Source organism: Equus caballus, chromosome 3, assembly GCF_041296265.1.
Source record: "Equus caballus isolate H_3958 breed thoroughbred chromosome 3, TB-T2T, whole genome shotgun sequence".
NCBI lineage: Eukaryota > Metazoa > Chordata > Mammalia > Perissodactyla > Equidae > Equus > Equus caballus.
The window spans coordinates 25,101,494-25,125,665 of record NC_091686.1 but is presented as its reverse complement, the minus strand read 5'-3'; the positions used below and the strand labels follow the sequence as shown (position 1 = coordinate 25,125,665).

Below are 24,172 nucleotides of genomic sequence, written 5' to 3'. Positions count from 1 at the left end.
CCTAGTAGTCAGTTTCTACGTGAAATGGCACCATTTTCAAAATCAAGACCAAGCATGTTGGTAATAAGTAGTCTCTTTCCTGCAAATCTTTAATTTTTTTCCTTAGAAGTCAAATACGCAATTAAGCATATGCAAATCTCTGTATTAGCTTTAACTTAAAAAAATAAGACAGTAGATTATGAAATGCTAGACTATCGTGGAATATTGCAATACTTTCTGCTTCTATAATCTCATCTTTTTAAAAATCTATCTACTACTCCTAAAATGCAACTGATTAATGGTATTGTAACAAGCAAACATAGTTTTACTAAAGATAAGAAATATTTCCAAGTAATCATGGTCATAAATTCTGTGATGAAATTAGGGTGCAATGAACGGTTTTAAGCCAAATTTACTATTAGAATTGATACTATTCAATTGCCTGCAAAGGTGTAAATTAACTTTCTTCACAGGAGATCTTCCAATTTAAAAAAAAGAAAATGTCCTAATGTATAGATAAGCTTCAAGCTTGAAGCGTATACAGTGAGGATAAAGATACTTATTGAATAGTGTTTTTATTTTGGTGTTCAGTGCCCTTGGGCTACATCTAATTTAGTTGAAATGATATAGTCACATGTTTGTAAGTTTGTAAATTATTTTTTGCTGAGGAAAATTCTAACAGCTAACATTTGCTGCCAATCTCTCTATTTTTGCTTGAGGAAGATTTGCCCTGAGCCAACATCTGTGCCAGTCATCCTCTATTTTGTATGTGGGTTGCTGCCACAGTGTGGCTGCCAACCAGTGATGTAGGTGTGCACCCGGGAACTGAAGAAAAGCACGCCAAACTTAACCACTAGGCCATGGGGCCAGCCCCTAAAATTTTTATCTTTAAACTGGATATATGGAAGAGAAAAACAGCACCAGGTGGGTTTCTGTGACAAAGTTTCTGTAGCATACACACACCCCAATCCAAATGCCACTACCCTGCAATGATATACCAGCATCTCCCATGACTTTTACTGTTTATAATTAGAAACTTGAGCTGACGTTATTTTGTTGGTTTGTCAGCCTGACATTGTCTCATAACAATGCTAGTTTGTTAACATCCCCTCAAAACCTCTCCTTTGATTTGAAGGAAATATTTGTTATGTAGAAATAGGCATCTTATTTCAAAATGAACCACAAAACGGATACTGACAGTCACATGGAATAGTAAAGAGCTTCTAGCAATAGTAAAATATAAGAAATATTTTATATAAGTAAATTAAAAATTCACACTGAATATGTAAAATTATCAAAATTATAAAGAGAGAAAGCCATCTTATTTTAAATAATCCTTGTAGATTAAATTTATAGGACAGTCCTGAAAAAACAAAATGAATACAAAAAACAGGCATACCTTCTTTCCTGTTTGTAGTTTAAGAAGCAACAACATGAGAAAGATCCATTTTTTCGTTTTTTTTTTTTTTTTTTTTTGCTGAGGAAGATTCGCCCTGAGCTAACATCTATTGCCAATCTTCCTCTTTTTGTATATGAGCTGCTGTCACAGCATGGCCACTGACAGATGAATGGTGTAGGTCCGTGCTCAGGAACCGAACCCGGGCCACCAAAGTGGAGTGCACTGAACTTAATCACTAGGCCATCAGGGTTGGCCCAGAACCATATTATTATTGACCTACTGTTCTAACTCAGTTTTCCCTCTCTCATCTAAAAAGCACTCACCGTTTTTGGCAATGATAACTGAAAGGTATTCTTTATAAAAAGAGCTCAGATAAAGCAGTAAGCTCGGTGTTCGTGTTGTTCGGAAGCTAAATTTGATCATTTCTCTGCTCAGCTTCATATCACCGTGAAACGAAGCAGCATGGAAGCTGGAGTTTTTACTTAAGGAATAATTTTCCTGGAAATTGTAAATCACGGATGAGCCAGATCCAAAATATGCAGAAATCTCTGAAACGATATGCACATTTTATGTTAAAATATTAAATACAAGGATTTTGTTGTTATATTAATAGATATTTTTTCATTTTAAAAATAACTAGCCAAGGTTTTAAAAATAATTTTACTTATGTGATTAACATCCCAAATTCTCTCTCACACACACATCCCCCAAATATATATGTATAAAATAAAAAGGATGGTGGGAGGGGTAACAAGTTTGGATCTCTGAACTCTGCTTTCTCCATTACTATAAAGGGCCAGTTGTTGAACATGAGTTGTAGATGATGCTTACAGGGCCATACAGCAACGTCTCTACTCCCTCAGCACGTCAGGTCTTTTTTGTTTGTTTTATTAATGTTACTGTCTATAATATGCTTTTTATATTCAACATAACAAGACAACGCAGAATAAGATTTCTGATTGCATTTAGCAAGATGAAGTGGAAATCATGTAGATTCAGAAAATAAAGACCTGTTCTTGTGAAGAAGGGGTCTTGATTCTAACTTTAAACGTGAGAAGCCTCCTAGAATGATCGCAGGAGTGCTTGCATTACTATCACAGCTTGATTTTAAATTATAACTCATTCCTGATAAAAAGTAGATGGCTTGAAGAGTGCATTTTTGCCAACTTTTCATCAAATAATCCTAAGTGCTTTCTTTGCAAAGCAAAGGTTGCTTCCATTAGGAGCCAATTTTTGTTAGCCTCCTTCAGGAAAAGGTTTAGTAGGCCAGAAACACTTAAATAAAGCAAGTGAATTAAATTGGATGACAGTTTTCCATGAGGGGCTATGAAAGTATAGCAAATGTTTGTCTATTCAGAGAAGTCTGTCCAGAACACTTCATACTACACTCAGTTCTTTTTTTCTTCCATGACACAGATCAGTGAATAAGACAGGCTGAAAAATATTCCACCATTTTATGTCACCTACAGATATTCGACATATCATAGAGCAAAAGGCCTGAGTGGCTCTATTTTGTTACATATCAATATTTAATAGAAAAGTCGTATATATTCCGGAAAAAATATTTGTTTGAAAAACAAACAAAAAATAACAACAATACTTTCTAAATTTCCTTGCATTGTTGACTATCTTCGTCAAAAATAGCAAAAATGCCTTGAATGAGTTTAAGATAGAGAACTCCCATGGGGCGGGTTGTGGACAGTCATATTATTTAAGAGCGTCAACATTAGATAGAAAAAGGCAGACTGAGCAGCCAACACTTTAAGACACCTAGAGGCAACTATTAGAGGATTTATCATCCAAAGACACTAGGTTTTTAAGAATTGAGGCAAATATCTAAGTAACAAATGCAATTGGCATAAAATAGGTAATTTGCAAAAAAAAAAAAAAAAAAAAAAAAAGAGGAGTGGAAATATTTTTGTTTCAAATAACTACACAGAAAAGCTGTTCTATTCATCATGGACAAGTTTTCCCATTAGGACGCCCATGTCACACTTACCATCTGAGCAGAATGGCCCTGCATATGCAGAGAAGGTGCAGTCACAAGAGAACCCACTGGGCTTTTCTCTGCATTGGCCTCCATTGAGACACAGCTTTCCGTAGCTGCTGCAATGCCCTCTACAGCCCGGCTCCACTCCGGGGGTCACCTTGGCTCTTTCCTCCAGGTCCAGGGCCACTCCGTTCAGCTGCAGAGACCGAATGCATCCCAGAAAGCCCCTCTGTCTGGTGGCCGTTCCACCTAAAAGGGAAATACTGCAAATGGAAACATGTTCCTAGGTGTTTTATTCAGGATTTAAAGACCAAAGAAAACTGAGGCCTCACTGAGAATGGCAAAAATGGTGGCCTTACAGAGAATGGCAAAAATCAGATGCACAAATATAATTTTGAAAGCACAATTTGTGACGAAATGTTAAAAGGCTTCAAAAAGATAAAACATTAATTCATTTTTTCCAAAAGTTGAATTTATTACATATTTTGTATTCTTAAAAAAGAAGTATTAAACTTTCAGTTGGGGAGGGCTTGTTTTATTAGTCTCTTTATTTCAAAGAACAAAATAAAGGTTACATCTTCCTTTCATTCAAAATAACAGTGATATGTACTGATATTCTTATAGAGAAACTAGTTTTTTCGCAATTTTAAATAAGCGTATGTTTGTGGGTAAGTGTGGTTTGTCCTTCATATTAAAATCTGATCCTGATGCTGGCACAATTTTAATTTGGTGAAAATTATGAAGGAATCCTTGAGTTCTTCTAACTTGACTGTGCGCTGATGTGGTCTTTTGGCTGTTAAGAAAGTTGGTAATTGAGCGTCAGATTATTGGCTTTTGTCTGGTATATTTCCCAGTGATTTTTTTCTAAGTGTTGGTCCAGTGTTTATTGTTTTAAGCTTGGAAAGATTCTCAGCCAAACTGGGAAAGGGGACTAGTGAAGAGACAGACTGGTGTAACATTTATTGAATAAAATGCAACAATATGCATTTATCAAATCACCCTTAAGAGATTTACAATGTTTCAGTAGAATCAGACCCCATTATTATAAGGCAGAGGTTCTCAAACTTTTAAGGACTATGAGTATCATATGGAAGGCTTCTTAAAAATACAGACTCAGGGGGGCTGGCCCCGTGGCCGAGTGGTTAAGTTCGTGCGCTCCGCTGCAGGCGGCCCAGTGTTTCGTTAGTTCGAACCCTGGGCGCGGACATGGCACTGCTCGTCAGACCACGCTGAGGCAGCGTCCCACATGCCACAACTAGAAGAACCCACAACAAAGAATACACAACTATGTACCGGGGGGCTTTGGGGAGAAAAAGGAAAAAAGAAAAAAATCTAAAAAAAAAAAAAAAATACAGACTCAGGGGCTTGCTCCAAGAAATACTGATTCTGTACCCAGATACAGGGCTGTGAATCAGAAAATTCAAGAAGCCTCACAGGTGAATCTCATTCAGACAATCACTTGCCCACTACATTTTATGAACGCTGTCCTAATAGGAATGTAAGCTTCAGGTGGACTTTCACATAAATCTGTGTCCAGGAATTTCACCATAAAATAATGCTCAGAACTTGAAGTGGAAAATAGTAGCCTAATCTAAGTAATCTGGGCGATTCTACCGAGAAGCAGTTCATGGGGTCTCTAAAAAGGAGCTTCATCTTTGAAAAGGTGGTACTGCCTCACCTCCGGCATCTTAAACCTGCTCTGTTTCTCTCGTCCTCGAACATGTTCACTCCCTCCTCTCCCACTTCATTTAGCTAGCTCCTAATACAGCCTTAATTACCTAAGATCTCCTTATCCTCAGAGATTAAATAGGTTTCTCTTTGTCTTTCAGAGCCAAAACTTGGCCAGAATAAATAGGTCTAAGTAAATGCGTCTTTGTCATCATCTACCAGGCTTTACGTTTTACCAATTTACTTTGTATGTTATCAGTGCCCCTCAAATACACATTCAATAAAGGCTGCTGTATCTCCAGCACACGTAACAGTATCTGACATAAAACAGCTAGGCAACAATTGTTTATAATAATAACTAATTTGCAACTAACATTAATAATTAATTATTAATACTCAACTTGATATTAATAAATAATTAACACATTCATTAATTAAACTGGATTATACAGTGGGAGAGAGAGATGGGGGCTTGGTATGTCAAAGGCTGAAGAGAGGAACACCTTTTGCCCCACAGGGATGTTTGGGTCCCTGAGACTGAGAATGAGGATAAAACTCAATGGATATTTCTGAATAAGTTAATTCTATATTTTTGAATAATGAAATACCATGAAGAGGAAACTAAAACAATTCCTGAGAATTTTGGACTCATGGCACTAAAGCTATTTAGAATTCAGATTCATAGATATAATGGTCTCTAGTCAAATGACTGTATTTAAATTTCTGTATTCAAATTGCTCCAGTTTATAAAATTTGTGCCTCTTCAATGAAGAATATCAAAGTCTTAAGAATGTGGGTCATATTTTCTATTTATAAATCCAGATGCAGTACGGTATGGAGCCAGACATAGTCCAATTCCAGTTTATGTGGGCAAGGCAGGGAAGAAGGAGTCGACTTCATCCCAGAGTTTCAGCATAGCTGACAATCATCTTATTTAATTCCTCCTACATTTTCTCAGCCTCCTTCCATTCTTGAAGTGTCTCTTCTCCCCTGTGTCTCAGGACTCCTCTTCTTTTCCTTCCACATCAAAGCTGCCACTCATCTTAGCTTCACACCTCTCTATTCTACTCCGCTAATTCAACTCAATAAGAATGTCCAGGGCTCAGAGTTAAGCCGTTGTCCAAGCTTCTTTCGGCATCCTTGCGGGAGTTTTCTTTGCTGGGTAAGGCAGCCTGCAGCCTTGGTCTTAGCTTTGGCCCAGGAACTCTTTGGAGGAGAGCATGGTGCTGTAAAGTCTGGATTAGAGGTGTATTCCCAGTGTATTTCATTTACTTCACGTTAGAATACTTTAAATCATGGTATATAGTTTATAGCACATCGTAACATTAAATCATGATCTGTTATGCATTTGTCACTCTGAAATATCCACAGTCTCTCTGATTTAGGGGTTTATCTCAGTCTGCCAGTGACATCATAATAACTAAATAACTTGGAGTCCAACAACAGAATACAATCCATTTTCATGTATTCCAACTTGTTTATTCTTGGTTTTTTTTCCTTTCCTTTGTTTCAGATGATGAGGAACTAGAGGCATAGAGGAGTCCAGGGACTAGCCCATGGGCACAGCTGAGGAAATAGTAGAATGACCGCATTTAGTTACAGGCAGAGGCGGGCTAGAACCGACAGTTGGCCCTATTATAAGAAAGTCCCTTTCTTCTCCACACCAAGATATGGTCACTTCTCACATCATTTTTGGTTTGAATGGCATTTCAGTTCTGCAGGCTATATCTAGCAGATCTTGGCGGGCACTGCATCTAACACTGGAGGTACCAGAGTTACACGTAACTGATCTGCTCTAAGAGCTCACGGTCCAGTAAGAGATTTGGACACGAAACACACGATTATCACATGGTGTTAATGGTAGAAATACATACCAGGTAGAGCAGAAGGCCAGAGGCCAGGATATGAATAGGGAAAAAAATGTGTATATGTAGGAAATACATGCTTAAATACTATTTGTCATAGAAGAAAGCCAACACTTGGCTTTGTAAACAGGACTTCTTAATTCTCTAGTTTTAAAAAGTTAATGTTTACCTAATCAAATCGTTTTAAACTACATTTTTAAATTATAAAAAAAAAGTCTAGTTAAACATAAACATTTGCATCATACATGTATTGAGGATTTTCACTTTACCATTAGGTTTCAAGTTAATGACTTTTTTATTTAAAGAGGTAACTATTCTGAAAAACATGGCTAATGTAAATAGGATTGGGCTTGAAAGCTTAATTAAAGATTCCAATGACTCTTCAGGGTTAGAATATGTCCAATTAAAGTGAGGTGCAGTTTGATTAATTGATTCTGGATGTTTCTGCCGAGTTATTATGTTTCGAACTGTCTTCCAATTAATTTTCTGTCAATTTACCTGCCATACTATATCAGATATAATGAATTCCGGAACTTTGCCAACAGAGTATCTTGCGAAACGAATGCCTAACCTTTCCATAGGAAGGAATACAACTGAATTTGTTCACTTACATAACAGTGTCGGGATATTGCAGACAAATAAGAATGTGAGATGCTGAGCAGAGACTGAGTGAGCCCAATCCTTTCATCCTGTTCATTACTCTCTGGAAGTTAGTCCAAGTGACAGAAGCTATTGTCACAGAGTATGAGCTCGGTTTTTCCTATGCCAATTTTCCAGTACTTTTGTGGCAGGAAGACCTTTAATTTTTTAATGGCAAATTATTTATGTGCTGTGCTGGAATATTATTGAGGATTAATTGGGTACAACTGTATAATTCGCCCAAGGGCCTTAGAGAAAGAAAGAAATCAAGATCCTCATACTTCTCTTTAAAATTCAAAGTTATGAAAGCTTATCTGGCAGAGTATAGTCTCTCCCTGACCATGGCACTGTGGCAGGGAAAGGCAGCGAAGGCCCTGACCACACACCAGCTTGAGGCAGGATGGTGATAGGGCTGGGCTGGGCCCAGGACCAAGTCAGGGGACTGAAGGGAAAAAGTGGTCCTCTGTCTATCATGCATTGGGTCTACTCAGGCATCCTCGGGCAAGACAGGGACTGGCAGAAACGAGGGTACAGCAGTCCTCCTTTATCCAACGGTCACACGTTCCGAAAGCCCCAGTGGACGCCCGAAACCACGGATGGGTCCAAACCCTATGTGTAGCATGTTTTTTCTTATACCTACATACCTATGATAAAGTTTAATTTATAAATTAGGCACAGAAGAGATTAACAACAATAACTAGTAATGAAATAGAACAATTAGGACAAGGCACTGTAACAAAAGTTACCGTAGATCTTAACAACATCAGCATATGATTTTTTTTTTCCTTCCTTATTGAGAACTTTCACTTTTTCACTTAAAGGAAGCACTTTACAGCTTCTCTTTAGCATATCCGGATTGCCAGCATCACTATTTTTGTGCTTTGGGGTCGTTATTAAGTAAAATAAGGGTAACTTGAACAGAAGCACCATGATATCGTGACAGTCATTCTGATAACTGAGACAGCAACTAAGTGACTAACGGGTGGGTGGTGTATACAGTGTGGATACATTAGACAAAGGGATGATTCACATCCCAGGTGGGACAGAGGAGGGCAGCATGAAATTTCATCACGCTACTCAGACCGGTGTGCAATTTAAAACTTAGGATTACTTATTTTTGGAATTTTCCATTTAATATTTTTCAACTGTGGTTGACCATGGGTAACTGAAACTTCAGAAAACAAAACCTCATATAAAGCGGGACTACTGTATTAGTTACAGTAGAGAGCTATGAGACTGGAAGCCAAGCTACCACTTTGCCATGAATGTTCCTCATGGAGCAAATGCTGGGAGGGCTGGGAAGAGGAAGCCGGCTCTCCCTCATGTTCAAAGAATTATTATGGTTGAAAGACGCAGCTGGTGTAAGCGACAGTGGCATAGGCAGGAAATTCAGCCACTTCTCCTTGAACCAAAGTCAGTGGTGAGAACATGTGCCGGTGGGAGCAGCAGCAAAGAAAAGTGGGTCTACTTAACTTCTCCCGTGTCAAGGCTGAGGCAGCTCTCTGGTTTGACCACACTAAGGCCTATTTTAAAGAAATGAACTGTTAGTGGTATTAGTCATATTGTCCAGTCTCAAGAGATGCCATTTGAATTCTGATTTCAATCCACAGTCACTAAGATTTGCTCACTGGATGTGGAAAAGTACATTGGGAGCTTCTTAGGCTAATCATGAAAAAGACATCTCGAGGAGGGGAGGAGAACATAATTGAAATAAATGGTATGATTAACATTAAAGAGAAATGTGACTTTTATGGCACTGCACATTAGTATTGGAGGAACATATTTAGTACAAAAGAAAATTAGGCTGCAATAAAAATTATTCAAACATGAAGCGGTCTGACATTCTTTTCCTGTAACTATGTTTTAGCCTATCAAAAATAAAGTAAAAAGAAAAAATCTAGAATACGTTAATATAAGAACTTCTGTTCATCAAAAGTCACTATTAACAATATAAAAATATAATCCACAGAGAGAGAAAAGATATTTGCAATAAATTTATCACACGAGGACTCGTCCAAAATACATAAGGAATTGTTACAAATTTATTACTTTTTTTTAAAGAAGACAACTCTGTAGAAAATGGGCAACAGATTGGAACAGCCATTTTACAAAGGAGGATACCCAAATGGTCAAGAGAGATTAGGCAGTGTCTCCTAATGTTAACACATGCATATCCTCTGACCCAGTAATTCCACTCCTAGGTATACACCCAACAGAAATACAAGCATATGTTCACCATAGACCAATAGAAGGATGTATCTGTAATATCCCAACTTTGAAACTACACAAATGCCCACTCACAGTAAATAAACGTGTCTTTGTACTGTACTGCCAATTTCCCAAAATATCCTCAGGTGTGCAATGTGCAACTAAGGTTGAGAACCACGTCCTCAGGGCTCCAATAGGCTTAGAGTTCAACGTTAACCTTTATGCATGGCATTTAGAAATTGTTTGCTCTAGATACTCAATAAATATTCACAGATTTGATGCAATTCGAATGCAATGCAAATGACTTCTATTTCAGAAGTCCTTACTTCTCCTTCAGGTCCCAGTCACAAAGTATTGAAATGGGTTTTGTCCATTTAAAAACCTGCCAGTAAGAGAATTTAGACTGCAAACAAAAATTGCAGAGCTGGTTGAATGAAAATCAATTCAAGGCTAATTTAAGAAGCTTCTAAGAAAAATGCTGAGTTTACAAACCAAAATAGAAAATGACCACTGTCACATTTCAGCTTAAAAAAATGATTGATTCTTTTCTCTCCGTCGTTTCCACGGTTGGAGAATGTTTGTGGGCGTCTGATAACAGCGGTGACTTCCGACATTGAGTCCTCAACGTTAACAAGGTCAAGGACAAATGTTTAACACACCAATTAGCATCATTTTACTAAACTTATTTTTCAAGATAATGAATTGCATCTCCGAATGAGACTATTTAACTAAAGTATATCATAAATCACACACATACAAAAAGAAGAAAGTGAAAGAATGTGAAAAGGTCGGTAAAGACCCAGTGCCATAATTAAGAAAGGAATGGAGAAATATGGCTACAAACAGAACATGAATCATCATTTTTATGATGAAAAGCACTGATAGCTGAGATTATCTGGGGAAGGAGAGGAGATGTTCACTGCACTGGTGCTCATTGTTTCTAATCTATCACATTACATTAATGTTAGCTTTTTTCACTTATTCATACAAGAATTTTTGTTCATTATTTTATTACTCCTTCACTTTGTGTGACATCTTACAGTTTAGATTAGTCAAAGAAAATTGTTCCAATATTTAGAACTTCAGAGATTGTTAAAATCCTATTGTTTTCTAAATCTTTGGTGTAGGCTAACACCAGTTGAATCTCTGAAACTATCATTTTCATATTCCTATTTGAATTGCCATATACAATTGTTACCCAGTTGAATCACATTTCTTAAATGAAAAATAATTTTATTGAGGTAAGATTGGTTTACAGCATTATATAAATTTCAGGTGTACATCATTATATTTCAATTTCTGTGAAGACTGCACTGTGTTAACCACCTGAAGTCTAATTGCAATCCACCACCATACACATGTCCCCTTTTATCCCTTTCACCCATCCCCCACCCCCATTCCTCTCTGGTAACCACCAATCTATTCTCTGTGTCTATGTGTGTGTTTGTTGTTGTTGTTTGGTTTTTTTAACCTTCTACATATGAGTGAAATCATACAGTACTTGGCTTTCTCCATCTGATTCATTTTGCACTGGTGTTGGGAATGTAAATTGGTGCAGGCATTATGGAAAACAGTATGCAGATTACTCAAAAAATTAGGAATAAAACTACCGTATGATCCAGCTGTACTACTTCTGGGTATTTATCTAAAGAATATAAAAACTTGAAAAGATATATGCACCCCTATGTTCGCTGCAGCATTATGCACAATAGCCAAGACTTAGAAACAACCTAAGTGCCCACCAATGGATGAAAGGATAAAGAAGCTGTGATATAGAGATATATATACAATGGAATACTACTCGGCCATAAAAAAGATTATATCTTGCCATTTGTGACACCATGGATGGACCTTGGGGGCATTATGAATCACATTTTTAAATGTGCTTTCTATCTGTTTTTCCTGATTTTGCTCAGAAGTTAAAGCATTAGTTTTGCCTCAGAGTTTCCCTCAGAGATGTGAACACACTTTATGAGTGGTCTTTAGTGGAGAGAGTGAAGCAAGCAACAGGGAAAAAACACTGGATTCTTTCATGTTATCCCTTGCAGTCGTCACTTCTGAAAGACTGCCCAAAACTTTAATCTCAAAAACTTGTAATCTCAATAAATATCATCAACATAGGCCTGGCTATGGTAGCATAGTGAGATGGAGACTATAATTTCAATAAAAGTTAACATATATTCAAATGTCCACAACTTTTTACTTGTAGGTAAAAGTGTTAAAGATGGTATCTCAAACATATTTCTACATTATCAAAATTTCTAGTGTTTCATATTTGAAGTATTATAAAATAACTTTATTTGGTATTTGAAATATCCCTCAATAGTTTTTACATTTTCTGCTAAATTTGTTTACAAACGAGAAGGTACATTTTTGGTAAAAGTTACTAAATGATAGGATAATAACAATCAATCTTAGAGTGAATAACAGTAACTTAGTCTTTCAATTTTGTCCTGCATTTACAAAAATTGTGTTGCCATGTAATTTAAAACAATATTATTATTATTAGTATCACCAGTATCTGGATTTAAACATTTTTCTAAGAGGAAAAAGTTCTGCTGAAAACTACAGACTTACTTTTTGCAATTACATTTATCTCATTCATCTGTCCTGATACCCAAATACAAATGATAGTCGTTATACACACTTGAAATATTGATTAGCCATAATTATTTCTAAGATGGACGGATGAACTACAAATCAATTCTTGAACTTGTAAATAAGGGTAATGAAACCACCCTTTAAAATTTTAACCAGAAAATCAATTCTATTGGATTAAAGCAGAGATTCCTAGTTACCCATGGGGTCATTGGCTCTGAGAACAGATGAACTCTAACATATTTGAAGGTATTTATATGTGGGGAAACAGTCTACATCTGACATGTGCTGGTACAGAACATAGGAACAAAGAGGCTTGGTTTCCTGGTGACAGTGTGATTATGGGGCGGTTAGAATTTCACTGAAGGAGAAGAAGGAGGAAGATATCTTCTCTGGGGTGTAAAGAATGACCATGGGTCTTCTGTAGCCTGGCAAGAGTATGTTTTGTAGTATATGATCCAGATTGTGGGGCCAGGGAACAGTTTTAGTCATGCTACAAATTAGGATAAGGGAAGAAAACAAGAAAAGCTAACTTCTGGGGAGAATAAAAACTAAGAAATGATGTGAGGAACCCAGAGACCTATAGAGAAGCGCCTCGCCCTCAAGAATATTAACCTGGGTAAGTCATACATCGCTAACAGCATTGACCACTTCATTAGCAACTTGTGTGCATCTACATTTAAAATATGCCCCAACTCTTATTTTCCACGATCTCCACTTTAGTCCACGCCTCTATTATCTGTCATAAGGATTACTGCCATAGCTGCATCTACCCTCTCCCTCTATCCACATTCCTCACAGCAGCAAGAGAAACGTGGAAAATGTAAATTAGATCACGCCACTCCTGTGATCCCTTAGAGCAGAATCCAAGTTCATTGCCACGGCCATACAAGACCCAGTATATAACTCGACTGTTTTTGACACCACCTTTTCCCTCACAATGATTCTCTCTTCTGGCCACACGGAACTTCTCCTTGACCACCTAGAGCTCATTCCCACTATTTTGAGCCTGGAATTCTCTTCCTTCAGATTTTCCCTCTTCTGCTTCATCCGGCCTCTGTTCAGATGGAAGGTCCTCAGAGAGGACTCCCCTGACCATCACACTCGAAACAGAAGCCCTCCAACCCAGTCATTGCCTGACTCCTTACTCTGCTTTGTACTTTATGGTATTTATTATTAGTGATACACATATACACAAGTTATATACATATATGTGCCTGCACGTGTATCTGTGTATATACATATATATAGTTTTAGTTCATCTTAGTTTTTACTCTTTTATTGGCTACTTCTTTTATCTTCCACCAGAATATACTCTCAGGAAGGCAGAGAACTACTTTTTGGTCTTAGTAAGTACTACAGTAAATTAGCTCTAATTATTACTGATTTTTTACTAGACTTTCACCCACTTTGCACCAATTCAGTGTAATCGTTTTCATTAGAATTTAACTTCCATTGAGTCTTCCTGAAAGGAAAAAGTATTTTCATCTAGAAATTTTTTAAAAGTCTGATTTGTTTGGTAGTAATGTTGTAAATGGGTAAATTAATATTTTTGTCTTGTAAATATTTTTTAACTTGGTTGGGGCGCTATCCTAAGAGAGAGATCCACTCTTGTGGTAGAGGTAAAGATAAAAACAAGATTATATGTCCTCTTGACAGCTGCGTCTACCTAAGGCTGTAAGACTTATTTTGAACATGAGTCTTTCTTTTAATATCATCACGTTAACCATTTCAGTTTTCTCAGTTACCTGCGAGAAGGAAGGAGGGAACAGTATAAATAGATTTTTATTAACAGTAGACGAAACTTTTTTTCAAAGATCTTTCTTTCTGCCTTTTCTTTTTAATTTTCAATGACTTTGACTTAAACAGAATAAGGATTTCATTTTTAAAACTTTCAAGTAACACGGTCATCCTTGAATTTAACACATACGGGGATGTCAACAGCCTAACCAATTGCCTCCATAAAGATGAAATCTCTTAGATCCTCATTAAAATTATAACACACGATTAATGGCAAAAGACTCAAGTCTCCTCTAACACAGTTTTCTGCTGTCATAGCAGTACTTCTATCTGTTACAATTACCTGAAATCAAATTAAAGATTCCTATCAGATACAATATAAAGTGGGTCCATTTCTATGAAGTTAAAATTCATCCCAAGAATGAAAGGTGAGGTACAGGCAAACTGCAGCACATCTCACTGAAGAATTCGAGGACTGTTTCAGCCTTCTCAATTTCCAAAAATAGTAAGCTATTTCCCAGATACTGACAGATTTTAAATTGCCATACCTTTTGCTGTGGCCACCTCTCATTTTTGATAATTCAAGAAATATCTACGTCAATTTCTTGACTGGACTCCAAGCATGTTATTAAAAGAGAAGTTATGTGTTTCTTCTCATGTATTCCTTATTATTTCCATATGCTTAAATAAGTCCGTGGCCACGAGATCATGATTAGATTATCTATTACAGTGCTTTTCTCATAGAAGCTGTTCGTTGAATATTTATTGAGTGAAAGAAAGAATAAATGATAGAAATAATGAATACACAGATTCATTAGAAGTCTCAAATATGTCTTAGTCAAATATGTTACGAATGTTTCACCCTTTGCAGTGAGAGTTAATACAACAAGATTGTTAAGCAATAGAAGATATAATGGAGATGTGATGAATTTTATTCTAAAACACGACTCTTAAAAATGCTTGAAATATAATTTCTTATAATTTATCATTTATTCTGCTTTATAGTGTTGCTGTGCCCTTATTTACATTAAACTCTATGAAAAGTGATCAAGTAAGAGATAACTCCTTGAACTCCATGGTCCATAAGTTCTGTAAACTAATTAGCAAAGATGCAAAATAAAACAAACACATCCAGAAAGATTCCACCATCGAGTCTACAAATAGCAAGTTGATGTATTTAGGAAAAACAGAAACAACATTTGGTTATAAATATGATGTAGGTGATTAGAAGATATTCAAAATAATGAGCAAGATGAGAGACACTAGCAGAAGAAGAAACTGGTCAAGCCATGGGTTTTACACACTTTGATTTTATTTTTCTATTTTCTGCTATTGGCTTGTTTTTGACAGGGGTCCCTGGTTGGCATCAGGGGGAAATACCAGGAGAGTTCCTCAACTCCCCTGGGAATAGAAATAAACATCTCCGGTATCTTACTAAAACATCAATGTGAAACAAAAAACAAAACTAGAACAAATCACATAATCTGTAACATTAAGAATGCAGGTTTAGAAATTACTCAAACACAAATCTGAATATTATTTACTAGATGAATTTCTGAAGACAAGTCATTTCAACCCCTTGATCTTCAGTTACCTCATCTGTAAAACGGGGACAATACCCATTACACAGGTTGGTTACGAGGAAGAAATAAAACACTTGGCACAGCCTGGAACATAGGTTCTCAATAAATGGTGCTTTGTTGTTATTATTATCGTTATTCTTTTTGGTTGGTATTATTTTATTTTGGCCCATCTCTGCACTTACATCATACAATCAAATGACAAACTGCCTAAAAAACAGAACTTACCCACAAAGAGTTGACTGTTGAGCTGTAGAAGGACATGCCCATCAGCTGGAGCTGGTTGCGTCTTCGGTGAGAGCTGATCCACTCGAATGGATGCCTCTTTCATGTTCCTTTCAACCCTAACATGGTGCCACTGGTTGTCGTTGAAGCGAGTGGGGGACTGCACGGAGATTTCAAAAGGTCCGTTCCCCACATCAAATGAAAAAGTCACCACTGTTGGAGCTGGAAATATTAGACATGAAGACTGGTCAAGTTAGTCCACGTGGCGGAGAGCTGAGTCTTCGATATACTTAGGAACGGCACCGTAACATAGCAATCACTGAACATGAAAACAATGGTTTGAATCTTGTGGAAGGAACCAATGACATCAGTAAAGAACAGGACATGAAATGAGAAGGTAAAATATATTTGGAAAAAACAGATTTTAAGAAATTCATCCTCTAAGTTATTTTTCATATTGTTGAAGAGCAAAGCTATTTAGCCAGGGCAAGAAAACGAAACAGCATCTGGTATTTTACATAAAAGTAATTTTTACAGTGATTCAAAGTTTCTATCATTTTAAAAGCATGCAATATACATTTGATATTAAGATACCAACAGCAGTCTAAGAGCACATCAAAATCATACGGCTGGTCAATTTAATTAAGTAATTTTGTAATTAACTGAGAATTTAGTTTATAAAGAAAATTAGTTATTTGAATTTAAAACCCTTCTTAAATTGGTTCCAGAGGATACCAATAATTTTCCCAAATTATCATGTTAAATATTAAATTACTCTCTTGCAAAAAGGCTAACAATATAGAAGTTTTTCAAAGGGATACAATGAAAACATTCAGCTGATAAACTAGAAACGTGTTAAAAATCAGTTAAAAGATTTACTGCTAAATAGAATCCCATAGACTTCTAATGAAAAGGACACTTACAGCGTAGCTCTATGCGGATAAAATCAGTAATCCCCAGGTTTTCTAAAAATACCCCAGAGGAAGCTGTTGTCTTAAAAAAGAAAGACACATCAGCACTGAGTTCTCCGTGGAAAGTAGGAAAATGAAGGTAGGAAGCCTCAGTATTGAAGGAAGCGGAATTCCAAAACGACCCTGGTTTGTTTTTTTAAGAAAAAAAGAAAATCAGAAAGTGAGAAAACAATTTATGAAATAAAATGAATGACATAATTCAATTTTCCGTTGTTCATATTTTTCCTAGTAAAAACATTGCTAATGTATCCAAACCTGCTCTTCTTTTTTCTATTAACTATAGAGTATACAAGAGCAGATGATGAGAAATTTTACAAGGATTGAAATCCTGGATTCCTTCCAACCTAGGGGAGGAATGATACCTGCAGAAATGCTCTCAATGTTCTATTTTGTATTTAAAAAAGGGCCTCAGCCTAAATACCATCCTCCGCCACCAAAGTGATAACGATCTGCTTAACATTGATTAATAGGCTGGATTTTTTTAATAACTTGAAAATTTAAACACCTAAATTCCTTTGAATAACAAAAAATCTCTAAAGAAGCTCAAAGCGTTTTTTGTTCTAACACTTCAAACACACACACTTCACAGTTACACCCTCGACTAACTGTTTTCATTAATGGGCCTTGTGATTTTCTAAGCTGAGAGTGGCATTCAAAACGTCCTCATCTAATTAAAGAAGAGGACACTGCTTCCTCTGTGCTATGCTGATATTTTCATGAAAATGCTCTTTTCATTCAAATTTATCGTTTACTTTGCTTATAACAGTGAAGTAGACAGGTAGTAGGAAAAGGGTTCTCAAAAAGTTTTAAAATGCTCAATATAAGGAGAAAATGTGTAAAAGTTTGGGATATAAATTAAGAGATCTGAAAAAAATTATGTGGTCTTTAATTACAATTTCTGTCCAAATACAACTTCTTATCTTTACTTACCCATTTGTTTTGTTTGTTTGTTTGTTATATATACAACTTTCCTTTTGGAAAAATACTGCGGGTCTTAGATAGCAGAAAGTATGGAAAATAAAATATAAATGCAGTGGCATGAAGTGACAGGAGTGAAATCCAACTGGATGCGTGTGGCTGATGAGAAGAATTCTCAGAGAAATGAACCAGGCATGGCTGCTGCCACCAGCAAGTTCTCGACACATCAAATATAAACATGCATCTGAAGTTTTAAGCAACTGCCTCCACACGCACTCATGCACTGAATAAAATTCTTTTATCTAAATTACCTTCCTGGAAGAAAGACACATTGATCCTCTGAAGTTAGAAAAAAGTAATTTCAAAACAACGGTTCATTATGTTAGCAGAGAAAAGATATATATCCAGCTAGGCTTAAAAATCACAGACTTGACTCCACTTTCACTTGTTCCTTAGATTTTTATTTATTTTCTATAAATTCTGGATCAAACAGTGCTTATATATTTTATTTTTTCTGTTTTTCTTATGGACCTGATTCAAAAGTCAATCCTTAGCTCATACTTGGGCAATTTTAGAGCTGAATTTATTCAGCTGAGAACATATTTGATGGCTTTTTTTTTCCCTACAGCCAAACAAAATTGTATATTATCTGAGTTTGTCAAGCCCAGTCCTTATTTCCATTTTACAGCTATTTCTATACTTAGACATTTTGATCTCTAGGAAAGAATGCAAGAAAATGCATGATATCAAGTCAGGGATAACACCACACTTGTGTCCTTAAAATTTCTTACCTGACCTATTTTTAGGAGGAATGAAATGCTTTTCTGTTGAAATGGTATATGTACAAAAATTAAAATAAAGCTGTAACTTTAAATTATGGAATATTATTAAATCTTACTAATTTGGTCTGATTAGAAAGAGGATCAGTCAGAATTACTTAAAGGTCTAATCTGAGTATTATGAGACCTAATATTTCATTTGTTTTATGTTTATATCACAAGTAACTCAATAAAGAATCATATAAAAGGCCTCAGGGAACTGGTTGAAAGAGAGGAACAATTCTTTGAATTGCTGCTGTCTTTACAATGAACGCTGGCACTGTAACGTAAACAATTTATTACCTTAGCTCAAACACTCTCACACTCAAACAGTACCTATTTTGTCTAGTTAGCAAACCTTATTTTACAGATTCACAATAGGTAAAAAATGAAGAACATTTTGTTGGCTTAAAAGACTGCTGCTAATTCAAAATAATTATAAAAAAAAAAAAAGCAAAGGCCAGTATTTTCACAATCCGATAATGTTAATGGCATATGACAGCTCAGCTCTTTCCAGACTGTGCGAAGAAGCACCCAGGAGGATCTGGGCTGCCCCCGAGAAAGGAGGGGCGAGGAAGGGGAGGCGGGGCAGAGCCCAGCAGGCAGCCACCAGCAGGAAGCTCTGGGTCTTTTGAAGAGAGAATTCCGTGGCTAAAAATCCCTAACCTGCAGCAATAGAAGACCTGAACGCAAACAAGAGTGCTAGTCAGGAGAGCAAGAGCCCCTTTATCATCCCCACAAAAACAAATCATGATTCATTACTTTACGTAATTAATTAACAATTACTAATAAATTTTTTAAGTAATTAATAATTAATATATTTCAATTAAATTCAATCTAGGGTACTAGAGATTTGGAAAGATACCTTCAGAAATGCCACCTTTTAGCTTTCCAGAATTTAAAAAAAAGACTGCAATGGATAACAGGATCCATATAGTTATTTAGATAGAAGAGGAAGATGTACCAAGTATTTCATTACATATATACAGTAAAAAGAGTCCATAAGGAAAATTAACTTATGTTAAGATTACAAGTAATTTCTTAAATATTTATTTTGCTAAACTTTTATTTGTATCCTTAATAGATTATCCTTTTAAAAATAGACTTAGCGAGACAGAAAGTAGATTAGTGGCTTCCGAGGGCTGAGGAGTTGGAGCAGCTTAAGGATGCCAGCGGCTAAGGGTGCAGAGTTCTTTTGGGGGTGAGGAAAATGTTCTAAAATTGACCGCAGTAAAGGTTATACAGTCCCATGAATATATCAAAAACCACTGAATAGTTCTCTTTATGTGGGTGAACTGTATGGTATGCGAATTATATCTCAATAAAGCTGTTTAAAAAAAGAACAGTAGTTGAAAAATATATTTTTTTAAGACAATACATTTTACTTTAAAAATCAAGATGCATATGACACACTAACACTACCTTTCTTTTTTTAAACCACTTTGTTGAGGTATGATTGACATGTATAAAGCTATATATATTTAGTATATACAGCTTGATGAGTTTGGTAACACTACTTTTCTTAAAAGTGAATAAAATAAAATGAAATATAGAAATGCCGAGGCAAGGGATAATTTACTAGTCCAATAAATCTTTCTGAATGCTTAAGAATCATTTTAGAAAGCTGGAAATATGGATTTCCTTAACGAAAAATTTTATTTTGAGATAACTATAGATTTTCATGCAGTTGTAAGAAATAATACAGAAAGACTCTGTGTACCCTTTACTAGTTTTCCCCAATGGTAACATTTTGCAAAATTATAGTACAATATGAAAACCAGGATACTCTCCTTGAAACAGTTAAGATGTAAAACATTTGTATCTCCACAACTATTCCTCCTGCTTCCCTTTTATAGCCACATCCTCTTCTCTCTGGCCCTCACCCTCTCTCTAACCCCTTGACAACCACTGGTCAGTTTTGCAATGTCATTTGAAGAATGTTCTACACATAAAGGCACATAGTATGTAGCCTTTTCAGACTGACTTTTTTTTTTCCACTAAGAATTACTCTCTAAAGATTCGCCCAGGTTGTTGTGTGGATCAGTAGTTCATTCCTTTTCTATTGCTGAGTAGTATTCCATGGTATGGATGTACCACAATTTATTTAACCATTCACCTGCTGAAAGACATCTGGGTCGTTTCCAGTTTTCAGCTACTATAAATAAAGCTGCTATGAACATCCATGTACAAGTTTTTATGCAAGTTTTCAGTTCTCTGGGATAAATGCCGAGGAGTACAATCACTGGGTCATATGAGAGTTGCATGCTTACTTTTTATGAAACTGCCAAACTCTTTTCCAGAGTGGCCATATCGTTTTACATTCCTACCAGCAATGTATGAGTGATCCATTTCTCCACATCCTGGCCAGCATTTTGTGTTGTCACTTTTTTTTTTTAAGCCACTCTGGAAGGTGTGTAGTAATATCTCATTATGGTTTTAATATGCATTTGCTCAGTAGTTAATGATTTTGAGTGTCTTTTCACATGCTTAATTGCCATCTGTACTCTTGATTTGGTGAAATCTCTCTTCATGTCTTTTACCTATGGCATTCCTGGCTTGGGTATGGCCACCTTCTCACTGTGTCCTCACATGGCCTTTCCTCTGTGCACAGGTGGAAAGAGAGCGCTCTCTAGTGTCTCTTCCTCCTCCTATAAGGACACCAGTCCATTCAGATTAGGGCCCCATCCTCATGGCCTCATTTAACTTCAATTACCTCCTTAAAGACCCTACCACCTAATGCAGTCATATTGGGGGTTAGGGCTTCGATATATGAATTTGGGGGGTGGGGAAACAATTCAGTTCATAGCATCCATATTTTATTGTATCATTTCTTTTTTTTTTTCCGCTGTTGACTTTTGAGGGTTCTTAAATGTTCTAGATACTAGTCCTTTGTCAATTCTCAGCCCTCATCTTAATCAGCACATCAACAACAATTAACACAGTTGATTGTTCTCCCCTCCTAGAAATATTTTCTTCACTTGGAGTCAAGAATACCAACAGTCCTTTGCCTTTCTCATTAGTGGTATACTTCTCAGTTTTCTTTCTTTCTTCTTCCTTACCTCCTCAATCTATCAATGTTGGAATGCTCCAAGGGCTGTTACTACACTTCAATAACTCCCCTGGCCCATCTCATGGCTTTAAATATGCTGATGACTTGCGAATATTTATCCAGAGCCTGGAACACTCAAACTAACAACTCCACATCTCTATCTGAATGTCTAATGGCCTCTCAACTTTAATATGTTCAAAACTGAATTCCTTATATTCCTCTGAAGCTCCCTGACTCCAGCAGCAATCTTCTCCATCTCAATTAATGCCAATTCTATGCCTCTGACTGTTAGACCAAACACCTTGCTGTCTTTCTTGACTCTTCCTTTTGAAACCTACGTCAATCCATCAGCAAATTTTATTGCTTCTCCTTTTGAACTGTATCCATACAACTATCATCGTTGTGCTGATGGCCCAAGCCACTATAATCCCTCAGCTGGGTTGGCAGTATGGTCTCATAAATGGTCTCCTTGCTTGAGTCTTACCCTGTTGAATCTCATTAAGGGATAAAGTTAAATCACACCAACTCCTCTTCTCAAAATTCTCTAATGTTTTCCAATCTCATTCAAGTTGAAAAATAGAGACCTTTCAAAATCCTCCATGATCTGACCACCAGCTTCCTCTCTGACTTCTATCATTCTCCTCTTTGCACACTCTGCTCCAATCATATTGACCATTTTGCTATTCCAAGAGCACACCAGCTACAGTCCCATCTCCACATGGCTACTATGCTTTGCCCTCTGTCTAGAGAACTCTTTCACAGAAATACACATGCAGTGCTCCCTTATTTCCTTCAGCTTTTTATTCAAATGCCACCTGCTTACGAGCATTTAATGCCTATCCTATTTAAAATTTCCAATCCCACCCCACCCCTGTGTCAACTATATTGTCTTCACAACACTTGCTAGCATCTATCATACCATATATTTTACTTATTTGTTTATTGTCTATTCCCCTAAGGGAACTCAAGCTCCAAGAACACAGATACTTTTGCCTATTTGGTCTGCTGCTCTCTCTCTCTCTTTCTTTCTCTCTCTCGATGTGGTGAAGGCATAGTACAATGTACGGGCTTAATAAATTTTTGTTGAATGAAATTACAAGATTTCCTTTGTCCTCGTAGCAATCAGAAAGCTTAGAGCAATCACCCCCAGTTTGGTTTTATTATATGTATCTCAATAAATACACTCAAATTCTTTAGTAAACAAGTAGAAAGAGGGAGGGAAGGAAGAGAGAGAGAAAAGAGAGAGAAGGAAGAAGAGGAGGAGGAAAAGGGATAAACAGGTAGAGAAACTTTAGGAAAATTAAGTAAAGGAAACCCAAGAAAAGAAAAGAAAAAATTAAAATTAAAGTCAAAAGAATTTCCTAATGGTGGAGGATTATAGACAGAGTGGAGCTTGCAAAATTACATTATATGATTATCTGTTAAAACGGAATTGATCCTCACTTTTTAATGGTTTATGTGTAGTCTGCCAAACGGAACAGAACTCTGTCAAACGGAAGAGAAATTAACCAAATCACTAGTCAATATCTTTTTCCAGTCTCCGAGTGTAACTTCTGCAAAGTTATTTATTGCCTACATGCACCTTTGATTATTTAATGCATTCGGGGCAGCTGTGATTTCTCAGACAGCTGAACAAGTCGATGCAGACAAAATGGAGAAACTAATTTCAATGACAAGAATTTCTTGGAACAAGAAACTTAGAACAATCTTTTCCAACTATGTAGGTTTTGGAGGTGCCTTGATTAGACATAAAATTTCAACAGGATGCATTAACTGAAAAGAAATACATTTAATAAAATAGGTGGAAAAATGCAAATGCCAAAGAGTTAATAATACTACCTTGTTCAGATTAACGAATTGAGAGTAAAAATTTAGATTACCTTTGAAACAAATCTTTAACAGCTTATAAAATGTATATATCCATTTTACCACAGCACATCCTATTCAGGAAAAATTAATACAAATGCACAGTACTGAGATGCATCCTTGTTAACTTATTTAATATTTCCTTGAAGTAATAATTATTCCTTAAAGTATTCAGTCAAAAAAAGTCAGTCACCTACAAGGTGGAAAAAGCAGTTTGGCCTCAGAATTCTTGAGAGCAATATTCAATGTCAGAAGATAAAGAAGCACCATCCACAAATTTCTGAGAGAAAGAAAATGTATCTAGCCTAATTTTTTTGAGTCAACGCAATAGGCAAACATTTTCAAATTTGAAAGAAATCTGAGAATAAAGCACATACAAGCCCTTTTGCGGAAAAATTAAAATAAAATCCTATCTCATAAAGAAAGAGAGTCGACCAAAAGGTACCTAGAAAAGCTGTGGAAGACAAGATGACGGCATCTCTCAGTGCAGACAAGAGTGTGATAATTTGTACAAACTGGTGACTGTCACAAAGTGGGACCCAAAATGTTACAACAGTTTCTAAAAAGGTTCAACATAGGGTTACCTTATAACCCAGAAGTTCCACTCTTAGAAATATACTCAAGAAAAGTGAAAATGTATGTCCACAAAACAACTTAAA

At 36.3% G+C, this 24,172-nt stretch overlaps 1 protein-coding gene across 2 annotated transcripts in view; it reads right to left on the bottom strand.

Annotated features, from left to right (window-relative positions):
• CNTNAP4 (contactin associated protein family member 4) overlaps positions 1 to 24,172 on the bottom strand; it is a 263,864-nt gene that overhangs the window by 41,391 nt on the left and 198,301 nt on the right. For both annotated transcript variants that reach the window (XM_001501663.5, XM_023637349.2), the window contains exons 16-19: positions 16,815 to 16,985; positions 15,895 to 16,113; positions 3,378 to 3,617; positions 1,702 to 1,926 (exon numbers count right to left, since the gene is read on the bottom strand). In XM_001501663.5, coding sequence (XP_001501713.2) covers positions 1,702 to 1,926; positions 3,378 to 3,617; positions 15,895 to 16,113; positions 16,815 to 16,985 — 855 coding nt within the window. The remainder of the gene's footprint in view (positions 1 to 1,701; positions 1,927 to 3,377; positions 3,618 to 15,894; positions 16,114 to 16,814; positions 16,986 to 24,172) is intronic.